Source organism: Malurus melanocephalus, unplaced genomic scaffold (genome assembly GCF_030028575.1).
Source record: "Malurus melanocephalus ecotype Western Australia unplaced genomic scaffold, MMel_1.1 scaffold_224, whole genome shotgun sequence".
NCBI lineage: Eukaryota > Metazoa > Chordata > Aves > Passeriformes > Maluridae > Malurus > Malurus melanocephalus.
This window is the reverse complement of record NW_026623456.1, coordinates 1,126,973-1,145,330: the sequence shown is the minus strand read 5'-3', so window position 1 is coordinate 1,145,330 and position 18,358 is coordinate 1,126,973. Positions and strand designations below refer to the sequence as shown.

The window sequence follows — 18,358 nt, the reverse complement described above, 5'->3', positions numbered from 1 at the left end:
TTTTTCTTGTGGTTTTATGTTGCAGGGTAGACATAACTGTTGAGAATTTGAAGTCCTGTTGATTAACTTATTTTCCTACTTACTGGTTGATTAAGCAAATGTTTTGGCAGGGCCTAGGGACAGAGACATTCATTCCAGTCAGAACGACTCCATGTTGGCAAGCATTCAGCTTTTAATGGGATGGCAGTGCCCAGAGAGGAATGTGCAAAGGGCTGTTGGATGCTGTGCAGGTGTCAGGTTTTTACCCTGAAAATCCTGTATTGCCAGCAGATCATGGAGAGAGCTCTGCCACATGTGGAGCACCATGATTTCCTTTGGAAGTTAAGCATGTTGGGGTTGTGGATTGCTGAACTGGCCTTCAGTGGGATCTTTWAGCAGTGATTTGGCTCTTCTGTGAGGGGTTTGGTTTGAGGCCTAGACTGCTCTGTCTCCTGCAAATAGTGTCTGGTTTTCACTGCATTTGTGGATTACCCGTATTTAGGCCACTTCCTCTGCAGTGGGAATTGGCTCATGGTATGTCAGTGTTTTATCCAGGCATGTACAATGATGAGGCTGTGCAGGGCACAGCACTTAGCAGCCATATAAAAGTCTTGTGCATATGGAATGCTGAGCTCTGGAAACCTGGGAATTTCATTCCGTGTGGGCATTAGATGAGAAGCATTATGCTTTTAATTTTTAAAGGTAACATGTAATAGTACTTAGAGAAGATAGAATCTGCAACATGACTGGTGGAAAGTTTCGTAAGAGAAACTCTGTCACCTGGTAGCAATGGGACTGATGCTGAAAACACATTATACATTTTCAGCCTACATCATACTGGAAATTTCATTATATTAGTATTAAGAAACCCTGTTGCCTTAGCTAGTGGGCAGCTGCTCTCAGTGTAGGCATGTGCATGCTGAGCTAAGATAAGATAGGGTTTTTCTCAGATATGAAACCAAGATAATTACAGCAGGAAAATCCTGCTAAAACTGCTCTTGCTTCAGTGAGCTGCAGAAATCCTTAAACATGTTCTAATTACTGACGCTATGGTTGAGTTAACAAATGTGTGGTTCATCCATTTCCTGAAACGTAGAGTTCTTGCACTGAATTAAAATGTGAGTGTAAGAGTGTGTACCTGAAACTTGCAGAGGTTGATGTTAGCTCTTATTTTAAGGAAACTGCTTGCTTTGTGCTCTGAAAACCYTTCTCTAATTGTGCATTTTAAATGTTGTTTTCTTTGATAAGAAATGCCTCTACTTGTGCGTTGTACCGTCATGTGCCTGTTTGCACTGGCAGAAGTGCAGGCATTATCTAGTGGTAACTAAATATATCTTTACCTGTGTGGTGACACAGCTTTCTCCACTATTGAGATTGGCAATTAATAGCTCTCACCTGACAGAGTAACTTGTGTGAGTCATAAGGTGGAGGAGGAGGAGGAAATGAGTTGGAGCCATGGCGGTCACTGAACTCTGTTGTAAATTCTGGTGTTATCTGTAAGATCTGTTCTAGAATGGTTCTGGTGCTGTTCCAGGAGAATGCAGTGCAACAAAATCTGATTTCCACCCACTCTGCCCTCTGAAAAAGCAATCTGAATCCCCTTTAATGTGTTAATATCTATATTATATATATAATTATGTACATTTCTAATTTCTATAGTAAGCATGCCACAGTGTAATTGTATGATAATCACGTTTGGGAAGCAGAGGTAACATAAGCCCACAGCTACACATGCCTCCACCTCCTTCCTACAGATAAACTGATCTCAAAATCAGAAAGGACTTTTGTGCCTCAGATACTTAAAATTCTGTCAAATAGAATCCATTCATCCATTCACCTATTCATCCATTCCATTACTTTATGCCCACCTACAGCAGCATGTTGGCACATGGTTTTTGGTTGTGTTGTCCCAAGCTTTCAGCCTTGCTAGGCCTGCTGGCATTCCTGTTGGCATCCTGGTCCCATTCTGGCAAATTCCCCAAGACAAGCCAGTCTGGCATCGTTCTGTACTGACTGCTTTGCAGTCAAACCCCRGTGAACACTRTAACAGCAGAGATCTCCAGAGSTGCAGCACAGTGCTGCTGATGTGCTGCCCAGTGCCCTTTGCCTCTGGGCTTCAGTGCCTCTGTTGTGCCAGATAAAGCCGTCTGCCTCTGCAGCAGGCCATGGTTTTCTGTGTGTAGGAAATGCTGTACAGAATCAAAGCTGCAGTGGTCACTATTTATAGTGTACAGCTATTTCAGCAATGGGGTGTTTTTTTCACTGGCCTTGCTGGAGTTTTGTAGCAACTGCAGATTCCAATTACTTTGCAGGTTTTTATCAATCACAGAATAGTTTGGGTTGGAAGGGACCTTGAAGCTCATCTCACTCCACCCTCTGCCATGGGCAGGGACACCTTTCACAATCCCAGGGTGCTCCAAGTCCTGTGTAGCCTGGCCTTGGACACTTCAGGGATGGGACAGCCCAGCTTCTCYGGRCACCCTGTGGCMGGGCCTCCCCACCCTGGCACCTTTGAAGTCAGGCTCCTTTTATAACTCCTAAAARTTTAGGAAGGAAAATCAATCTGGTCCTAAATATGGAGATGCCATATACTGTGTAGGAGCTGTGAGCTACAATGGCTGRGAAAAGACAGAGGCTTCCATCAGGGAAAAGATACTGGATTACGTGACTCCTGATCTTGCCTGTTTTGTGATGTTTATAAGGATTTACTACACATAAAAAAGCATTTTCTTTTGAACTCTGAAAACAAGGACTGGGCTTATAAGTAAATTCAGCAGTAAAAAGCTGAAGAACAGTTTTTCATCATAATGCAGGGCTCCCTGGAAGTGCTATAGGGGTTTCTGTGTGTGTTGGGGAGTGATAATGATTAATCCCTTTGCTCTATCTGGGTTTGGACTAGAGGGAGAACTAACAGTGTAACTTCCAGGCTGTGCAGAGACTTTGATCTACAGTTTGCTCCTAAAAGTTGGGCAAGCAGATTAAAGATATGGAGTCTCAGCTSGCTGTTAATGGGGAGAAGAATGAGAGCATGATGAGGTGGGAAAAATTACATTGCTCTGAAGGTATTGTAGGTGTTGGCTGACAAGATGCTGAGAAATACCAGGATACTAGGAAAAAAAAAGGCCAAGAGGCACAGGAGTGGTGCTGTCAGTGGAGCTTTTCAGTGAATTGAGTCAGTTAAACCCTGCTCTCCATCTTTCTGCTGCCATGTTCCTGTTTCTTGGCTTTCTGCAGACTCCTTTGCATGGCCCGCTTCATGTGATATAAAACAAGTTGTTTAAAGATACTCTTGGATCTTGTGATACGACCCTGTTTTCTCAGCCTTCCAGCTATCCCGTAGGAGCATGTTTCCCACTTTTTCTTCAGCATTATTTTGGTTTCCCTGGTCTRTGTCAAGAGCTTGGAGTACTTAGCCACAAAAAGTTAAATTCTTTTCAAATATTTTCTAGAAAACAAGAGCTGTAAATACTAAGTTTGAGGATCAGGATCGAGAAAACATTCCAGAAACACTTAGGAATTACTCTTTTCTAATGCTGAACAGTTAATTAGAAATTCAGAGAGKCTTGGGAAGTCTTAAGTGAATTATTGTTTATGAGAAATAAAGGCGGTAGTTCTGAGTCCCTTTAAAATGAARTATTGCAGCCCACTGGATGTGCTCAAGCTTTGCTTTAAGAACTGTTCCAGGCTTTTGTGTGACACAAGTAAGTGTATGAGTGGTCTCTCAATTTTGGCTCCAATATGTGTAACTGTGATTGTGACATGTTTGCTACAAAGCTTAGGGAGGAACAAAGGTTTAATCCTTTTTTCAGGGGGTTCAAAAAATGGGAATGGAGTCCTGATCACAGGCAGGAATATTGAAATTCACTTTTATAAGATTGAGACTGGAGATTAAATGTTAAGGGAGAAGTTGAAAAAAATGTTCCAGATGACTTTGCAGGCTCATGTCCATGTGGATCTGATCGGGGCTCCAGAAAGGCTGCCCCACTTATGTTGCATTTCTCCCCCTTCAGCTCTGCTCCCGTCAGGAGGTGCTGGGTGATGTTGAGCTGCCATCACACTGTGCTGAGGGTCTGTTTGTGGCTTCCTCACGAGSTGCAGTTCTTTTATCTCTAAATAGTTCAGGATTGAAGTGGTGAGATGCTGTTGCTGGTCTCAGTCTGCAGACTTATCTTTGCTCCTTACACACCAGTCAGCTCTGCTACTGGGRCACCTCATCCACCAGATTAGGGAGGGAGATACTTGGGCAGTCCATAACTCTCCCAAACTGTCTTTTGTTTGGTGGGCAGGATTGACTTTTCCAAGCKCTCTGTTAGAGTTGCCTGTAGCCTGAGCTAGGTGTGCTGGGATCCTTTTGCAATATCAAGGAGATTAGGGGAAACAAGATAAAGAAGTGGGCTTTTTCTGTCCATTCTAACATTAGAAAACTGATGTAATTCTAAGTGCCTGTTGTTGTCAAGTCCAGAACCTGCGTTTGACTTCAAAAGGCTTAAATTGGGACAARTTCTTCTGTCTAAAATGGCTTAAACGAAATGAGATTTAGCTCAGAAGAGGCTGAGAGAGCTGGGAGGGGTCAGCCTAGAGAAAAGGAGGCTCAGARGGGACCTTCTGGCTCTCCATAATTCCATGACARGAGGGGGCAGCCAGCTGGGGGTCAGGCTCCGTTCCCAGGGAACAGGGACAGGACAAGAGGAAATAACYTCAAGTTGCACTGGGAAGATTTTGATTAAATATTAGGGAAAATTTCTTCCTTGAAAATTTCTTCCTTGAATTTCTGACAGAGCTACACAGGCACAGGGYAGCAGTGGAGTCACCATCCCTGGAAGTATTTCAAAATATGYGTGGATGTGGCACTTAGGAACAYGGGTTAGTGGTRAACATGGCAGTGCTGGGGAAATAGTTGGACTCTGATTTTCCAGTCTCAACATTTCTTTGATTCTTACCCTGCAGTTTTCATCTGTCCTTTCTGTGACTTTCTCCAAGACAAGAACCCCTGAGGTTATTGGTTGTCATTGTTCCAGTGCCTCTTTCAGAGSTAGCTGCTGTCAGGGACTTGTTGCAGCACTTCAAATTAGGGAGGAATTCCAAGCAATGTTCTTCRAGAAGGCTGCAAAGACCTTCAGCACCTTCGTGTTACTTTTCCTTTTGTTAGAGCTCTATGGCTGCAACTGTCAAATGTATTTCATGCTGTTACCTCACCACCACTTGCAAAAGCTGTACTTCAGTCGTTCTGCTGAGAGTGGGGATCTTTGTGGCTYTTCAGTTATTTCCAAACCCTGTTGTGGAATCTGCCTTGGGTGGCTGTTGCTGGTGAGCAGTGTTCTCAAGAGATTATAATGTCCCATGTTGAGCTTGGTGCTGTTTCCCAGCAGTTCTGGAGTTGATTCTGTAAATTCTACACAAGCTGTTACAGTAGTGTCCTATGTTGAGTTACTTTTTTATATCTGTATATTATATATATGTAAACATAGATATGTATATTTTAGATGTTACCTGATGGCTATCACTGTCCCTGTTGTCTCACCCATGCAATTGTGTTTTTACTCTTACACTGCCCTTGGCACAAAGTTTTGTGTTAAATTGGAAAAAAAAAATCCTTCCTGCAAGAAGGGTCCAGTTTTCTTTTGCTCCCCTGCAGCTGGGTGCTGGAGCAGGGAACTGTGGGGTACCAGGGCTCAGCTACAGCTGCTGCGGAATCACAGACTCTGCCATTCTCTGCTGACTGGGACAGAATGGTTTCTGCCTTTGTTCTTCACAATTTCTGTGGTGTGTTTATGTGGAAGACAGAGCCTGTGTATGCATGGAAGTGTCCCAGTCACGTCTCAGTACGTTATAGAACAGTTTCTGCCATTGTCCACAAATGCTTTTGAATCTGGTGTTAATGCCTTGCAGTGAGCACATATGGCACCCAGAGATGGGGGTTCTTCCTATTCCCTGMCTGCCCTCATCATTCCAGCAAAGGTTAGTGGCCCTTCAAGGCAGAGTACTCCTGTTTCTTGTTTTACTTTTTGCTGTGTTTCGTGTTTATCTTCCTCTGTGTGTTTTCAAATTCTGTGCYTGTTTCCTTGCTTGTTCACTGCTGTTGCAGATCCCAGGAGAGTGTTTCAGTTCCAGCTTTGTCTATTAGAGCATATGTGCATTGGCTTCATTACTGTCACTGCCTTCAAGTATTTAATGTCTGCTGAGTGTCTGCATGTGTTGGATCTGCCTGATGAGGCTGAGGGGGGCAGCTTGACCTCATGCTCGTTTAGACTGTGTTTACTTTGGACTGGATGTATTAAACACTCATACATGGTTAGTGCACGYACTTCTCTGAAGCACCTGTGTGCTGATACGCCTTTTTTGCTAATTGTAGGTGCTGGCAGATCAAGAGCAATCCTTAACTGTTGTACTTGTGCTCACTGAAGGCTTTTCTTGTTTAGTCTTGTACTTCCTTGCGAAAGATGCTCTAATGTCTGTTGGAGACTTTGAAATTTTTACATCATCTTCTTCAGATGTGTGTAGTTCCAGATATAAAGACAGTAAGCCACATTTCCTTTTTGAAACTCCCACAGAAATCTGCATTTGGAAGCCTAATTTTTTGACATTAGAGTTCCTAAATTCTTTCATTGCCAGGTTGTTTAATGCTTGTTTCCCCCTTGAAGGCCTGTTGGCTCCCCAGTTTTAACCTGTGTGCCATCTCCCAGRTTCAGTATCAGTCTGCCTTGGGACAATTCATGTGGGTTCTTGTCACCTTTGCTTTGCTGACATTGTCGCCTTCACCAATATTGACCGAAATGTCTCCTCTCCCCTAATTGATGTAGCTCTTGTGCATTCTCCATTGTACCTGAGTGATCTGCAATTATTGCTGCACCTTTAAATCCCTTTTGAGTGCAGTTTTTCCATGCTCTTCATCAGTGAATGAGTGGTTTAAAACCCAAGTTTATTTCCTGACTCGTCATCTGTACAGCCTTGGACTGTAAATTTTTAGTGTCTTTTAAGTGATCCACAGGTGCTTAAATGGCTTCGTGTATGCTTGCTCTTTGAAACCTGGCAAGTAGGTTGGTGGGAGAGTTTGAGAGTGTAAATCCCTGTGAAATGCAGGTGCAGATACCCAGGCACAGGGATCGCTGAATCCTTTGCCATTGCCCAGGCTAATGAATCTCCTCACTGCCTTGGTGATGTAACCCCTGGTGTATCTGAAAGCAAGTCCTGGAGCATGYCTGGGTAACCCAGGGGGACTTTGGATGGAGCAGAAGCAGGAAGCCTGACTAGGAACAAGGTTTGCTAATTAAACATTTTCTGCAGAACCAGCTTCTCTCCTTGCCTAGGCCCAGGGGTGTCACGGCGTCGTGGGAGGGGTGGGGGTTTATTTGAGGTGGCACAATGTGGTGTCACACAGTGACAGAGGGCTGTTCAGGGCTGGTACAGGGCACAATCTGCTGAGTTGGGGGGATTTTCWTGCTACTTCTGCTTGCCCTGTGCAGAAACCACAGCTGAGTTCAGATCCTGCTGGAGACCAGTTGTGATGGTACTTTCTGTTTCACTGCAGCCAAGGGGTTGGGGCAGAGAAGCTGCATTTTCACATCTCAATTAGTGTTTTTTCTAATAAAAAAGATACACTTCATGGTTTTATACATTGTGGCAAATTGTGTTTCCCAAGTTGCTCTGTTGTTGCCTGAGCTTCACTTTCTCAAGCATTGAGGCTTGGGGCTGAGCGAATCAGCCTAGGCTCCTGTACAGGCAGTGCAGAGCAGCAAGTGGGGGTTAGGGTGAGGTTACTCTGACCTATTTTAAGTACCTGCCTTAAGATAATGAACTTCAGAGCCTCACCCTCATTGTCAGTGCTCCATTGGTGCCACGTATCTTGTTAGCTTCCACTCCATGAGAATCCCACCTGCTGTATGTCCTGCCTGGAAGCAGCTTGTGTCACACACTGCTGTCACTTGCATGCTGAAGCACACGAAAGTACAACCCAAATTTGCTGAGTGCGAGTCAGCAACTGCCTGAGAGCAAGGTGAGGCGTGTGAAACAGCACCTCAGCTCTGCCTTTCCAGTGCTTCCAACATCTGTGGTTTGCTTATCCTTGTTCTTAGGGTAGTCTGGGCAAGGATTTGGAGGAAGGCTTTACTCAGCTTTAATAGCAGCTAATGATAGGGTAAGGGACTTAAAGAATTTTATTAATAAAAGTAATGCTGAAGGCAGTTGCACAACAGCAGAGGAGCTTCCATATTGGAGCAGAGGTATTTTATGCCTCCACATGCTCACCAGCTGTTCTTACCTGGCTGCTGACAGTCCCCACTGGAGCTGTTTGCAGCTGGGGGACTTCAGTCCTCGGCCACTCRGTTCCAGCCCACAGCCGAGGCTCAGGTTTCCTGCCTGCCCCCTCCGCAGGCCCCTCCGCAGGGTTTCCTGTACAGACATCTCCAGCCTGAGGAGTTCAGAGCTGCTGGGGCTCTTTGGCTCCCCCGGAGTGCAGAAGGGATCACAGGGAACAGGGGATAAGCCAATGTGGAGAGGGGCAGGGGCACTGAAGGGCAGCTTCTGGAAGAGAGGCAGAGACATACCAGGGCATCTCTAGATTAAAAAACAAATGGTTCTGTTGTAGCAAAAGTTGCCAGTGAAGTGCCTCATTCCTCATCTGAATTCTGCTCCTGAGCATTACCCAGGGCACAGTGTGAGACAGGCAGTCTGACCTGGTACCAGAGCAAGAATCAGTRCATTGTCTGAACTGGGAGTTATGCTGTAAATGTCCAGAGCCTGGTGTATCCAGAATACTCCATAATTTTAACCAGGATCCTGAGATCGCAGTGCCTTGTCACTAACAGTCCTGTTTCTCAAGGACTGACATGCATCACCATCTCTGGGAACAGCTGGAAAATGTAAACCCCTTCTCTAGCCTGGATGATGACACTGGAATTGCTTTGCAGGTTTGTACAGGCCGCTGGTTTGCCCAGGAAAACTGGTTTGGTTTGATCTGTCAGAGATTCTGCTTACTAAATCTGTTCCCAGGAACCTATTTTCTTAAAGAGCAGAGAGGCTCAGCACATCTCTCCCTGCCTTGTGCTCCTCTAAACATGTAGAGCTTTAATTAGGCCAAGCTCTGCTGATGAAATGAGGGCCTTGGCTTCAGTGGAATCYYAACTCCATAAGTGATGCTGATTGTYCCTGGACATGGTAGTGCACCTCCTGGGCAGGATCTCCTCCAGCTTAGTTCTGGGTTATTCTGGAGTGCAGCTTGTGGAATGTTACTGCATTTCCCTGAGGATTGTTGACTGTGGAGCCTCTGAGAGCTGTTTGCTTGGCTTTTCTGGTGTCCCAAGAGCAAGTATCTTCTGCCTGCTCAGAAATGCAGGGTATGGTGTTTCCTAAAGCTCTTCTTGTCAGTGTTCCTGTTGTGCTAGGCTGAAGGCACCAGCACTCAGTGAGTGCCAGAGGAAGTGGCTGCAGTAGAAGTTCTTGCTGTGACACAGAATTAACCTGAACAGACCCAGGCTGTGATGGATGGTGTTGGGTAAAGGGACTGGTAGCCAACCTTTATCTGAAGAGGAGAGCTGGCCTAGGATGGCAAGGCAGGTACATAAAAGGGGGGAAGATTAATCTGCTCCTTCCTCTGCTTTCCTGAGACCTCACTTGCAGAGCTGCATCCAGTTCTGGAGTCCCCAGCACAGGAAAGATGTGATGCTGCTGGAGTGAGTCCAGCCAGAGGAGGCCATGAAGCTGATCAGAGGGATGGAGGGATTGTTCAGCATGGGGAAGAGAAACTTTGGAGCGACCTAGTTGTAGCCTTTCACTACCTGAACGGAGCCTACAGGAAAGATGAAGAGAGACTATTTACATTGGAATGGCTTCACACTGACCGAAGGCAGGATTAGATGGGATACTGGGAAGAAATTCCTCYCTGTGCAGGTGGTGAGGCCCTGGAAGAGGCTGCCCAGAGAAGCTGTGGCTTCCCCATCCCTGGAGGTGTCCAAGGCCAGGCTGGATGGGGCTTGGAACACCCTGGTCTAGTGGAAGGTGTCCCTGCCCATGGCAGGGGTGGAACAAGATGAGCTTTGAAGTCTCTCCCAACCCAAACCAGTCTGGGATTCTGTGATCTTTGCAGTGTCTGAGTCAGATACATAAATGCAAACAAGTCCGTGTAGGCCGTGTGAACAAGGTGCTCCAGGCAGGCAATGGTTGGTACAGGAGGATGGAAGGGGAGGTTTGCACTGCTAGGAAAGTTCACAGTATGGTGCCCACCCAAGAAAACACAAAAGATTTGCTAAATATTCTTCCAGGTTGATGAGACTTTTGCAGACAAATGGCGTGTGAGAGCTGTGCTGCAGCAGTGTGTAAAGGGACACTCAGATGTGGCTGGTTCTGGACAGATGTTCTATTTGGAGCTCACAGCTGGGTGAGGATGGAGGRGTTGGCAAGAAAAAATCCCTGATGTGAGGAATGCTTGGCTTCAATGTGAAGCCTTGGCACCCCTCACCTTGGGCCAACCCCTCTGGATGGCCTTTGCACTACGTTTTGGAGTCCTGCTCCTTTATTTCTCACTGTCCCTGCCCAGTCCCTGCCAGCCCTGCAGCTGGTCTTGGGTTAACACTGAGCTGCAGTGAATGGGGGAATTCTGCTCAGARGGCACAAATGGAACAGGCTTGGAGAAAGCCCATCTAATAACAAGTGTTAATTAATGGCAGTCAACTGAACCATGAAAAGGAATGTCTGTGCTCTCATTCCAGCCGAGAGAAATCTGCTTTCCTTYCTGCAGTTTGTGCCTGTAACACTTRGGGAATTGGTTTYCTAAGCCAGACAGTGYTCTGCCACACTAATCCCCTGAACAGAGCAAACACTGCAGATGTCACAGCAGAGGGAAGATACAGAGAAGGCGGCATGCAAAAGTACACATTTGTGGTGATGTGTTTTCGTTAGCCGGTAGCAAGATGGGAAGACAAGTAAAACGTCTGATGGGATACACAGACCCTCCAGGGCTTTCTGCTTACTTTAAATCTCCATCTTATCCAGCCCTGAGCCATCATACCCTCTCTTCAAGGCACCCATTTTTTATCCCTGGGTCACCCCTTGTTCTCCCTGCTCTGCTCATCTTCAAATCTTTGTAGCAAGTGCTTTTTCTCCTCCATCTGAACTACCAAAGTAAAATACCTGTGTCTGAGTGTTTTCATCACAGTCCCATGGGAAGCATTTGGATGTGACAGGAGTAGCAGAAACAGGTCTGCTGAATGTGGTTCTTCAGCTCTGATGAAAGGAGTCCTCAGGGAATCATTGCAAAAATGGATTTATTTGTGTAACACCAGAACCCACTGTTGTTCAAACATCCCTGACRCACAGGGACACTCAGACCCAAAGTTTCAAAGGTTGTGTTCTTCTCCCTACCAGAGCCCCTCAAGTTTGGGATGTGCTGCAGAGCAGCTGTTGGAAGRTGATGAACCAGCTTAGTTTTTTTCTCCAGATGGTGATACTTCGTAGTTTGTACTGCAGGGTCTCTTGGTGTAAATGGAAGTACAGACAGATATGGTATATTTTCCATCTATAGTTGAAGCTCCCTGTCTAAAACTGATCTGGCTTTTGTACAAGGAAGGGGGTACAGTGATTTCTATTAGATGTAGGTACAATTCAGGGAAGGGCAGGAGCCTCCTGGAAATTGGAGATGCTCCTGCTGGCTCAGGACCCTCCAGGGCCTCCAGAAGCTGACCCTGCCTGATCTCCTGAAGCCGCATCAGTGTGTGACTCTGAGCCCAGCATGTCTCTGCAAGGCTGAGACTGTCAGYGCTCAGCTCTGAGTGCTGGTGCCAGTGCTGTGCTGCCTTGAGCCGTGTGCTGACCCCGAGCTGGGCCTGGCACCAGCACAGCCCCTGAGCCCGGGCTGTGATGGAAAGGGGCCTGTGCTGCCAGGCTCAGAGCTGRTGCCTTGTCCCTTGTGCCCTTGGTGGCCTCCTCTGAGCCGCTGATGGCCCCGGAGGTGTGGGTCCTGCTCCTCTGCATTCCCCCAGGGACAGCTCAGAATAGAGGATCTCTCCCTCTGATGTCACCTACACAAACGATTTACAAAAGCTCTATCCACTGTCTTTTTTYCCTCCATTTTTAAGTGAGAAGAATTAGGTTTGTCTTAAATTGGCCCTGAGCACTTGGTACAAATATTTGATTTACTGTAACGGCGAGAAGCAGTTTGGAGAGCTGACAGCTTCCTCCTCATCCCATCTCCTGGGGAAGGTGCTCCTCTGCAGTGGGAGCAGCCCCGTGACACAGAGCCGATTCCAGGAGCCTTGCTGCTGTGGCAGCGTCCACTGGGGTAAACTGAGCCCACATCCCTGGCTACTGCCAGCTCTGGAACTCCTGCTTTACTTCTCTMGCCGCTGCATAACAGCGGATGCTTTTCCGAGTTCTAGTGGAAATTTGAAGCCAGTAAGTGAAGTTTTAGAAAAAAATGACACCCTGAGCTTTGTGCGCTCATCTCAAAAGTTGCAATTGTTTGTTTTCATTGTCGGATGTGACAGAACTCGGGTTCGCTCCGCTCTGGAGCGGTGACCTGAAGTACCGAGGGCGACTCTGTGCCTTCAGGGGCCGTGGAAGGCCCGGCCTCGGCGGTGCGGGGGTCCCTGCCGGGGGTCCCTCCGGGGCCGGGGGCGGTGCCGGGGCGAGGGGCCGGTCCGGGGGGCGGGAGCGGGGCCGCCCCCCCGCGCACGTGCGCTACGTGCGGCGCCTGCTGCGGCGGGGCCGCCCCTCCCCCGCCCGGCACCGCCCCCAACCCCGGTACCGGGGACGGGACCGCCCTGTRTGGGACCCCCGGCGGGGGGAGCCCCGGTAACCGCCGCGGTGGCGAGGGGACCCTCATCGCGCTCCGTCAGGAACAGGAACAGTGTTCATCCCCGCGCTCCCCGGGGCCGGCAGGCAGGACAATGGCCCGGGCTCCCCCCGAACAAAGGGGCCGGGCCGGGGCCGCGGGGGCTCCGCGGCCGGGGCAGACAATGCGGCCGCGCGGAGGCGCACAGGCCCCGCCCCTCCCGTGACGCTGTCCGGATGCAACCAATGGCGGCGCGCGGAGAGGCTCTTTAAAAAAAGAAGCTCCGGCCGTGGTCCTCTGTCAGCTGTGCGGATCCCTCCGCGCATGTAAACACAGCGCCGGCGGCCCCGCGCGGGGGGGCGGGACGGCACCGGCCCCGGGGGGCACGGCCGGCGGGGAGCGCGGCTCAGGGGCCTCCCTGAACCAGCGGTGCTGGGGGGGACGGCCACAGCGCGCCCGGAGCCAGGGGCCGCACACAAAGGCGGCGGGAGCGGGGGCCGCGGGGCTGCCACCCGGCGGGGTGGGGGGCACCGGGAGGGACCCCCAGCGGGCACGGTGAGCGGCGCTCTCGGGGCCTCGCTCTCCGCCGGGGCCCGGGCAGCGGGGGTGGGATCGCCGCCGCGCGGGCCAAGCCGCGCTACAGAAGATCCGCCGCTGGCTCTTCTCCCCGCCCCCACCGGGCCCTCCCCGGTCCGGCCCCGGCGCCCCCGCACAAAGGCGCGGGCGGGGCGGGGCAGCCGCGCCCCCTCCCCTGCCCGGGCCGGGCGGACTCTTTTCCCAGCCCCGGCCCCCCCGCGGACGCGCACGGAGCGCGACGGCTCCGGAGATTGTTAGGAGCGCTGAGCGGAGCGGAGCGGCCGCCCCGGCCGGGCCATGGCCGAGTTCCTGCCCCCGCCCGAGTGCCCCGTCTTCGAGCCCAGCTGGGAGGAGTTCGCCGACCCCTTCGCCTTCATCCACAAGATCCGGCCCATCGCCGAGCAGACCGGCATCTGCAAGGTGCGGCCGCCGCCGGTGAGTGCCCGCATGGCGCCGCCGGGAGCGGCCTTTGTGTGAGGCCCGGCCCGGCCCCCCCGGCCCGCGGCCGCACAGGTGACCCCGGGCAGGAGGGGCCGCCCCCGCCGCCTCTCGGAAGTTTCACCGGGCCGGGGCTGAGAGGACCGAAGGGACCGGCCGCTCCCCCCGCGAAGTGGCTCCCAAGTGTCGGAGCTCCCGGTGGGGGAGTCGCTGGAGCGGCCGTGGAGGGGGCGGGAGCGGGGGGCAGCTGCCCCGGCCGGGCCCGGCCTCTCTCCGACCCCTGGGGTTGGCCGGGGCCTCGCGCCCGGAGCAGCCCCGCCGAGCCCCGGAGGAGGTGCCGGGGTGCTGCCCTCCATGTTGGCATTGTGGCGGTTTGGGGTAGGGGGACCCGCTCCCCACCGCCCCCGGCCCCGCCGCGGCCTCCCCGGCCTCGGCGCACTTTTAGCAGAGGGAGCTGTTTCTCAAGTTGGACAAGACCAAACTCCTCAGCCGTGAGTTTGGCTGGTGGCTCTGCGAGCTGAAGCCTAGATAGACATGGCCACCATTTTAGAATGCAATCCACAGTGGGAAGAGTAGTAAGCCTTCATCTTCATCCTCATCATCTCGATCGATGGTGTAGTAAGCTCAAAATTGGGGTGTGAGTTCTAATTTCCTTTTGTTGGTCGACTCAGTTTCCTGAGAAATGCTGTGGTGATCTCAGAACTATCGTTTGTATACCCAGAACTGTTAGTTTATTTAAAGAGRTGAAGACCCACACTGGTGAGGAGAGTGGCTTCGTGAAGTAAAAATTTCATTAAACCGGSTTTGAATCATCTTTGTTTTGAGTGAATTGCTCTTCTTTCCCTGAGAGGAGCGTGGTGCGAGTCTGGGGTGGTGCAGCTGGGTAAGGCAGTTAACATGACTGCAACAACTAGAATGTTAAACAGGCACTGAGCTTACATCTCCTCAAGCAAGGGGGGAAGCTGATTGAACAGTTCTGCAGACTGAAGTTTTGTGAAGGAGACTTTGAGTTCAAAGAAACAATGTTCAGAGACACACACTCCTCGCTTTGGTATTTTGGTCGTTGCTGGGACTCTTGTTGGTGTCCATCCTTTTCCTTCTTAATTAAAATAGTAGTAACTTGCTGAGTTAGTGTCTGAGGTGGTAGAAGTGTTAGTAGCAGAGTGAATAATGTGAATCTCGCTGGAGAGAAAGGAAGGTGTTTTAGCTCTCTGGAGGAAGAATCCCAGGYTGCTGTGTGAAAGACTGTTCTTGAATTTGTGTCCTGGTAAAACGTGACAGTGCTTCTTTTCATGCAGGGCAGCCAGATGCTCAGAGTTAAGGGAGTAAGATTGTTTTCATTACAGACACACCACTGAAGTTCTGTAATATTTTTTAGTGGATTTTTCTGGGTTGTAAGTTGCCGACTGCCTCTTTTTTTCTTTGGGGGGGGGAATCTTTAGAAATATCTCATCTTAAAAAAGCTCATCTGTGTTTCTCGGCTGCTTGTGTGAAAAGCCAAAACCTTATAAGAAAGCTGCTTGTAGGGTCTCTTATCTGTTGGAGATCATAAATCAACAACTCTCCAAAGGACTGAATTACTTATTGCAGCTGCATTTTCAGCCACTCTCATCTTGGCTTCCTGAAAAGGCAGGAATTGCACCAGTATTACACCAGGTGTTGTGCCTGCCTGGCYGTGTGATCAGTTCTTGACGAAGCATATTTAGAAACAGGATGAAAATAATTGGAACTGCTGAGGGCTGAGCACGGGTAGTTCTGTGGAGCCTGGCTTTGGGAGAGCTCAGCTCCCATGGCTTTATCTGCCCCGGATAATGCCTGGGATGACTTGTGAAGTGTATGGTTGGTTCAGCGGCCTGGAGCATAGAGGGAGCTCTTCCGAAGCGACCAGAAAAGCCTTTAAGTTGACGTAGTTCCTGGCCTTCCTCCTGCAATCGAGAGCYGCAGTGAATATTCGGTTAGTGTTCTTTTTGGTGTAATCAAGAGGTCTGTAATACCGTGAGCTAAAGACTCTGCTGTCCTTTGCACAAGTGTGTGTGTTCCAAYGAGATGCCTTGTTTGGTGATGGTTGAGGTTTGGAATCCTCTTGCCTCTGAGGGAAGCTCTTGCCGGCGTGCGCAGTCTGGTTACGTGCCGGGAAGCAGGTAGGCAGCACCATGAGCTGTCAGGATCTGTGCTGAGAGAGGAATTGAAAATTTGATGGTTGGTCTGACATTATTTTAACTTAAACTCTGCTGTGCAGTTATCAGCAGATGAATTTGTGTTTCTGTGTCTGCGCTGCAAGATGGAAAAATGTTGTGTGGCTGGTGGTGCCCAGCTGTAGCTTTCTGTCTGCTCATGGACAAGCCCTTACTCTATAGCTGGGTTTGATTCTCCAGCACTGGAGCATGCCCAGGAGTGCTCTCTGGGTTCCAAAGGACCRGTGGCAGGGCTTTCTCTGGACCCTTTCTGCTGCCATTAGCTGGACACCAGGTGGGYCCAGAGAAAGCCACGTCTGTGGTGGCTTCTTGGGTGGCAGCTTTGGAGGACAGTGACCTGTTTGGTGAGGGGGTATTGATGCGGAAGACAGTCGAACATCTGAGTGGAAGACAGGATTCTGTTGCACATTCACAAGGTGAAAGAACGTCCAGGTATATAACAGGAGATGATGCTATTCCTGCGTGGCAGTTTCCAGTTGAGCACTCAAAAGGAGTTTTCTTCCTCTTCATTCCAGTTTAGTTTGTTCCAGCCATMACCAGTGATTGAATTTTGCTCTTACTGGGGGATTCTGAGATGCTGCAGTACCTGGTGAAGGGTGCAGCAATAACCAGCTCACTGCCATGTTTTCTGTGGCTTTTTCTCAGCAGTGTGGAGCACAAGTAGAGAGTCCCATTGGTAGCAACGTGCTCAGATGATGGTTGCTCCTGGTAGTTAGTGAGCTGCATGAAGTAGAGATTAATTTGGCTCTGTTGCGAATCTGGGGGGGAAGGGGCAGTTGCATGCAGGAGAGTGGGTGGGGTAYGACTTGCCATCCATCATGTGCTGTTTTGTAATTAGAATTTTCCAGCTTCTATTAGGATTTCTTCGTTTAGATGGTATCTGGTAGCTTGGAATAAACTAAGTTGACTCCAAAACTTGGCATGTCAAGTGATGACCTTACATTTTAGAAGTTTGTGATAGCTCTGCAAATCAGTGAGAACATTTAGGGTGTCAGATGAAGAACAGCTTGAGAATAGAATTGGTCTTTGAAGGAGATAGTTAATAGTAATTAATGGAATCAAACAGTAACAGATRTGAAGTTTAGCTTCAAGAAGTAGAGGTAATGTGGAGCAGGAATGGTTATCAAATGCTCCAGGCCTTTCTTGAAGATGGACTCTTCCTTCACTTCGTTGCATCGTTGCTTTGCTGCTGTGAAGAAATAACAAATAAGGATTATTTAAGCCATACTTACCATGTAAATCCATTTCAAAATACACAATATTGTACAATGGACTAGAAACATCATAACTTTCTCAAGGCCAAGCGTGAAGATTGAGAACATCCAAGCTAAATTTCATTGCTCTAAATAATGTGAATATGGAGAAGTACYGTTAAAATTTCCAAGTAACCTAAACCAACCACTTGAAGATTAGAAAGTCTGGATTTAGCACAGCTGCAATTTTGAAGGAATTAACACTGGAGTTACCAAAATTATTGAGTGCCAGTTCTCAGTAAATCCTGGAATACTGGTGAACTTGAAAACAGGGAGAATTAATTTCTTTAATSATTTAAGTTCTTTGTGGGTGCAAGAGTTGACCCCCTCTAGCTCCAGGGTGGAAGAATGACTGGAATAGTCCTGGATAGGATCATGGAAGGTGATAGTTTGGGATACAATTGTATGAACACTGGCATCGTCAAATTAGTTTTATTGTTTTCCATTAGACCATGTATTTGGTTAAGTCACTTGTGTTGCGATGGTCTGAGATCTAGAAATTAGGTTTGTTCAGTATTCTAATTACAGAAATTATTATCGTGCAAAATTAATACACCAAATCACAAATTATTTCAACTGCTAATGAGTGTTTGTAATGAAGGATCCCTTTCTARTGGTGTCTCACAACCTTAAGCCAAGGGTATGTAATTTTCATTACAAGTCTAGAGGAACAAAAACCGTGATTCCAAATGGAGTTATGGTGGTGGCTCATTGCTTTAGAGGGATCCCAGTTGCCCAATAAACAGTGGATATTATGAAAYAGTAATCACTTAAGTAGGACTCAATGAGAGGGTTTACCTTTGGAACAAAGGAGCATAGAGCATCTAAGAGGAGGAAGGAGGGTTGAAAAATAACTGTGGATCCTCATGGAAAGCAGTGGAATGGTGGAATGGGAGCTCTGAATAAGCCAGTGAATGCAGCTCTGGAGTTTCTTGGTGATAAATGGGGATTTTACCTCTGTGGCAGCAGGAGAGTAGAAAATTCTGCATTCAGGATCCCACAATCATTGGATGATTTTTAAAATATTTGACAACTGGAGGGGGTACAGAGAAGCATCAGAAAAGTTCTGCACAGGAAATAATGAATTTTGAAATTTTTAACCTTTGCAAAGCCTGGGTGGTGAAAYCTAAAGGCTCAGGGCTTGAGAAAACTCC

The 18,358-nt window shown here is 48.7% G+C and overlaps 1 protein-coding gene across 2 annotated transcripts in view; it reads left to right on the top strand.

Annotated features, from left to right (window-relative positions):
- The first annotated feature begins 13,472 nt into the window (after positions 1–13,472).
- Positions 13,473–18,358, top strand: part of KDM5B (lysine demethylase 5B) — a 56,081-nt gene continuing 51,195 nt past the window's right edge. Inside the window, exon 1 of one of the 2 annotated variants that reach the window (XM_057374375.1) lies at positions 13,473–13,753. In XM_057374375.1, coding sequence (XP_057230358.1) covers positions 13,616–13,753 — 138 coding nt within the window. In that variant the 5' untranslated portion in view covers positions 13,473–13,615. The remainder of the gene's footprint in view (positions 13,754–18,358) is intronic. The other variant, XM_057374374.1, reaches the window with a different exon arrangement.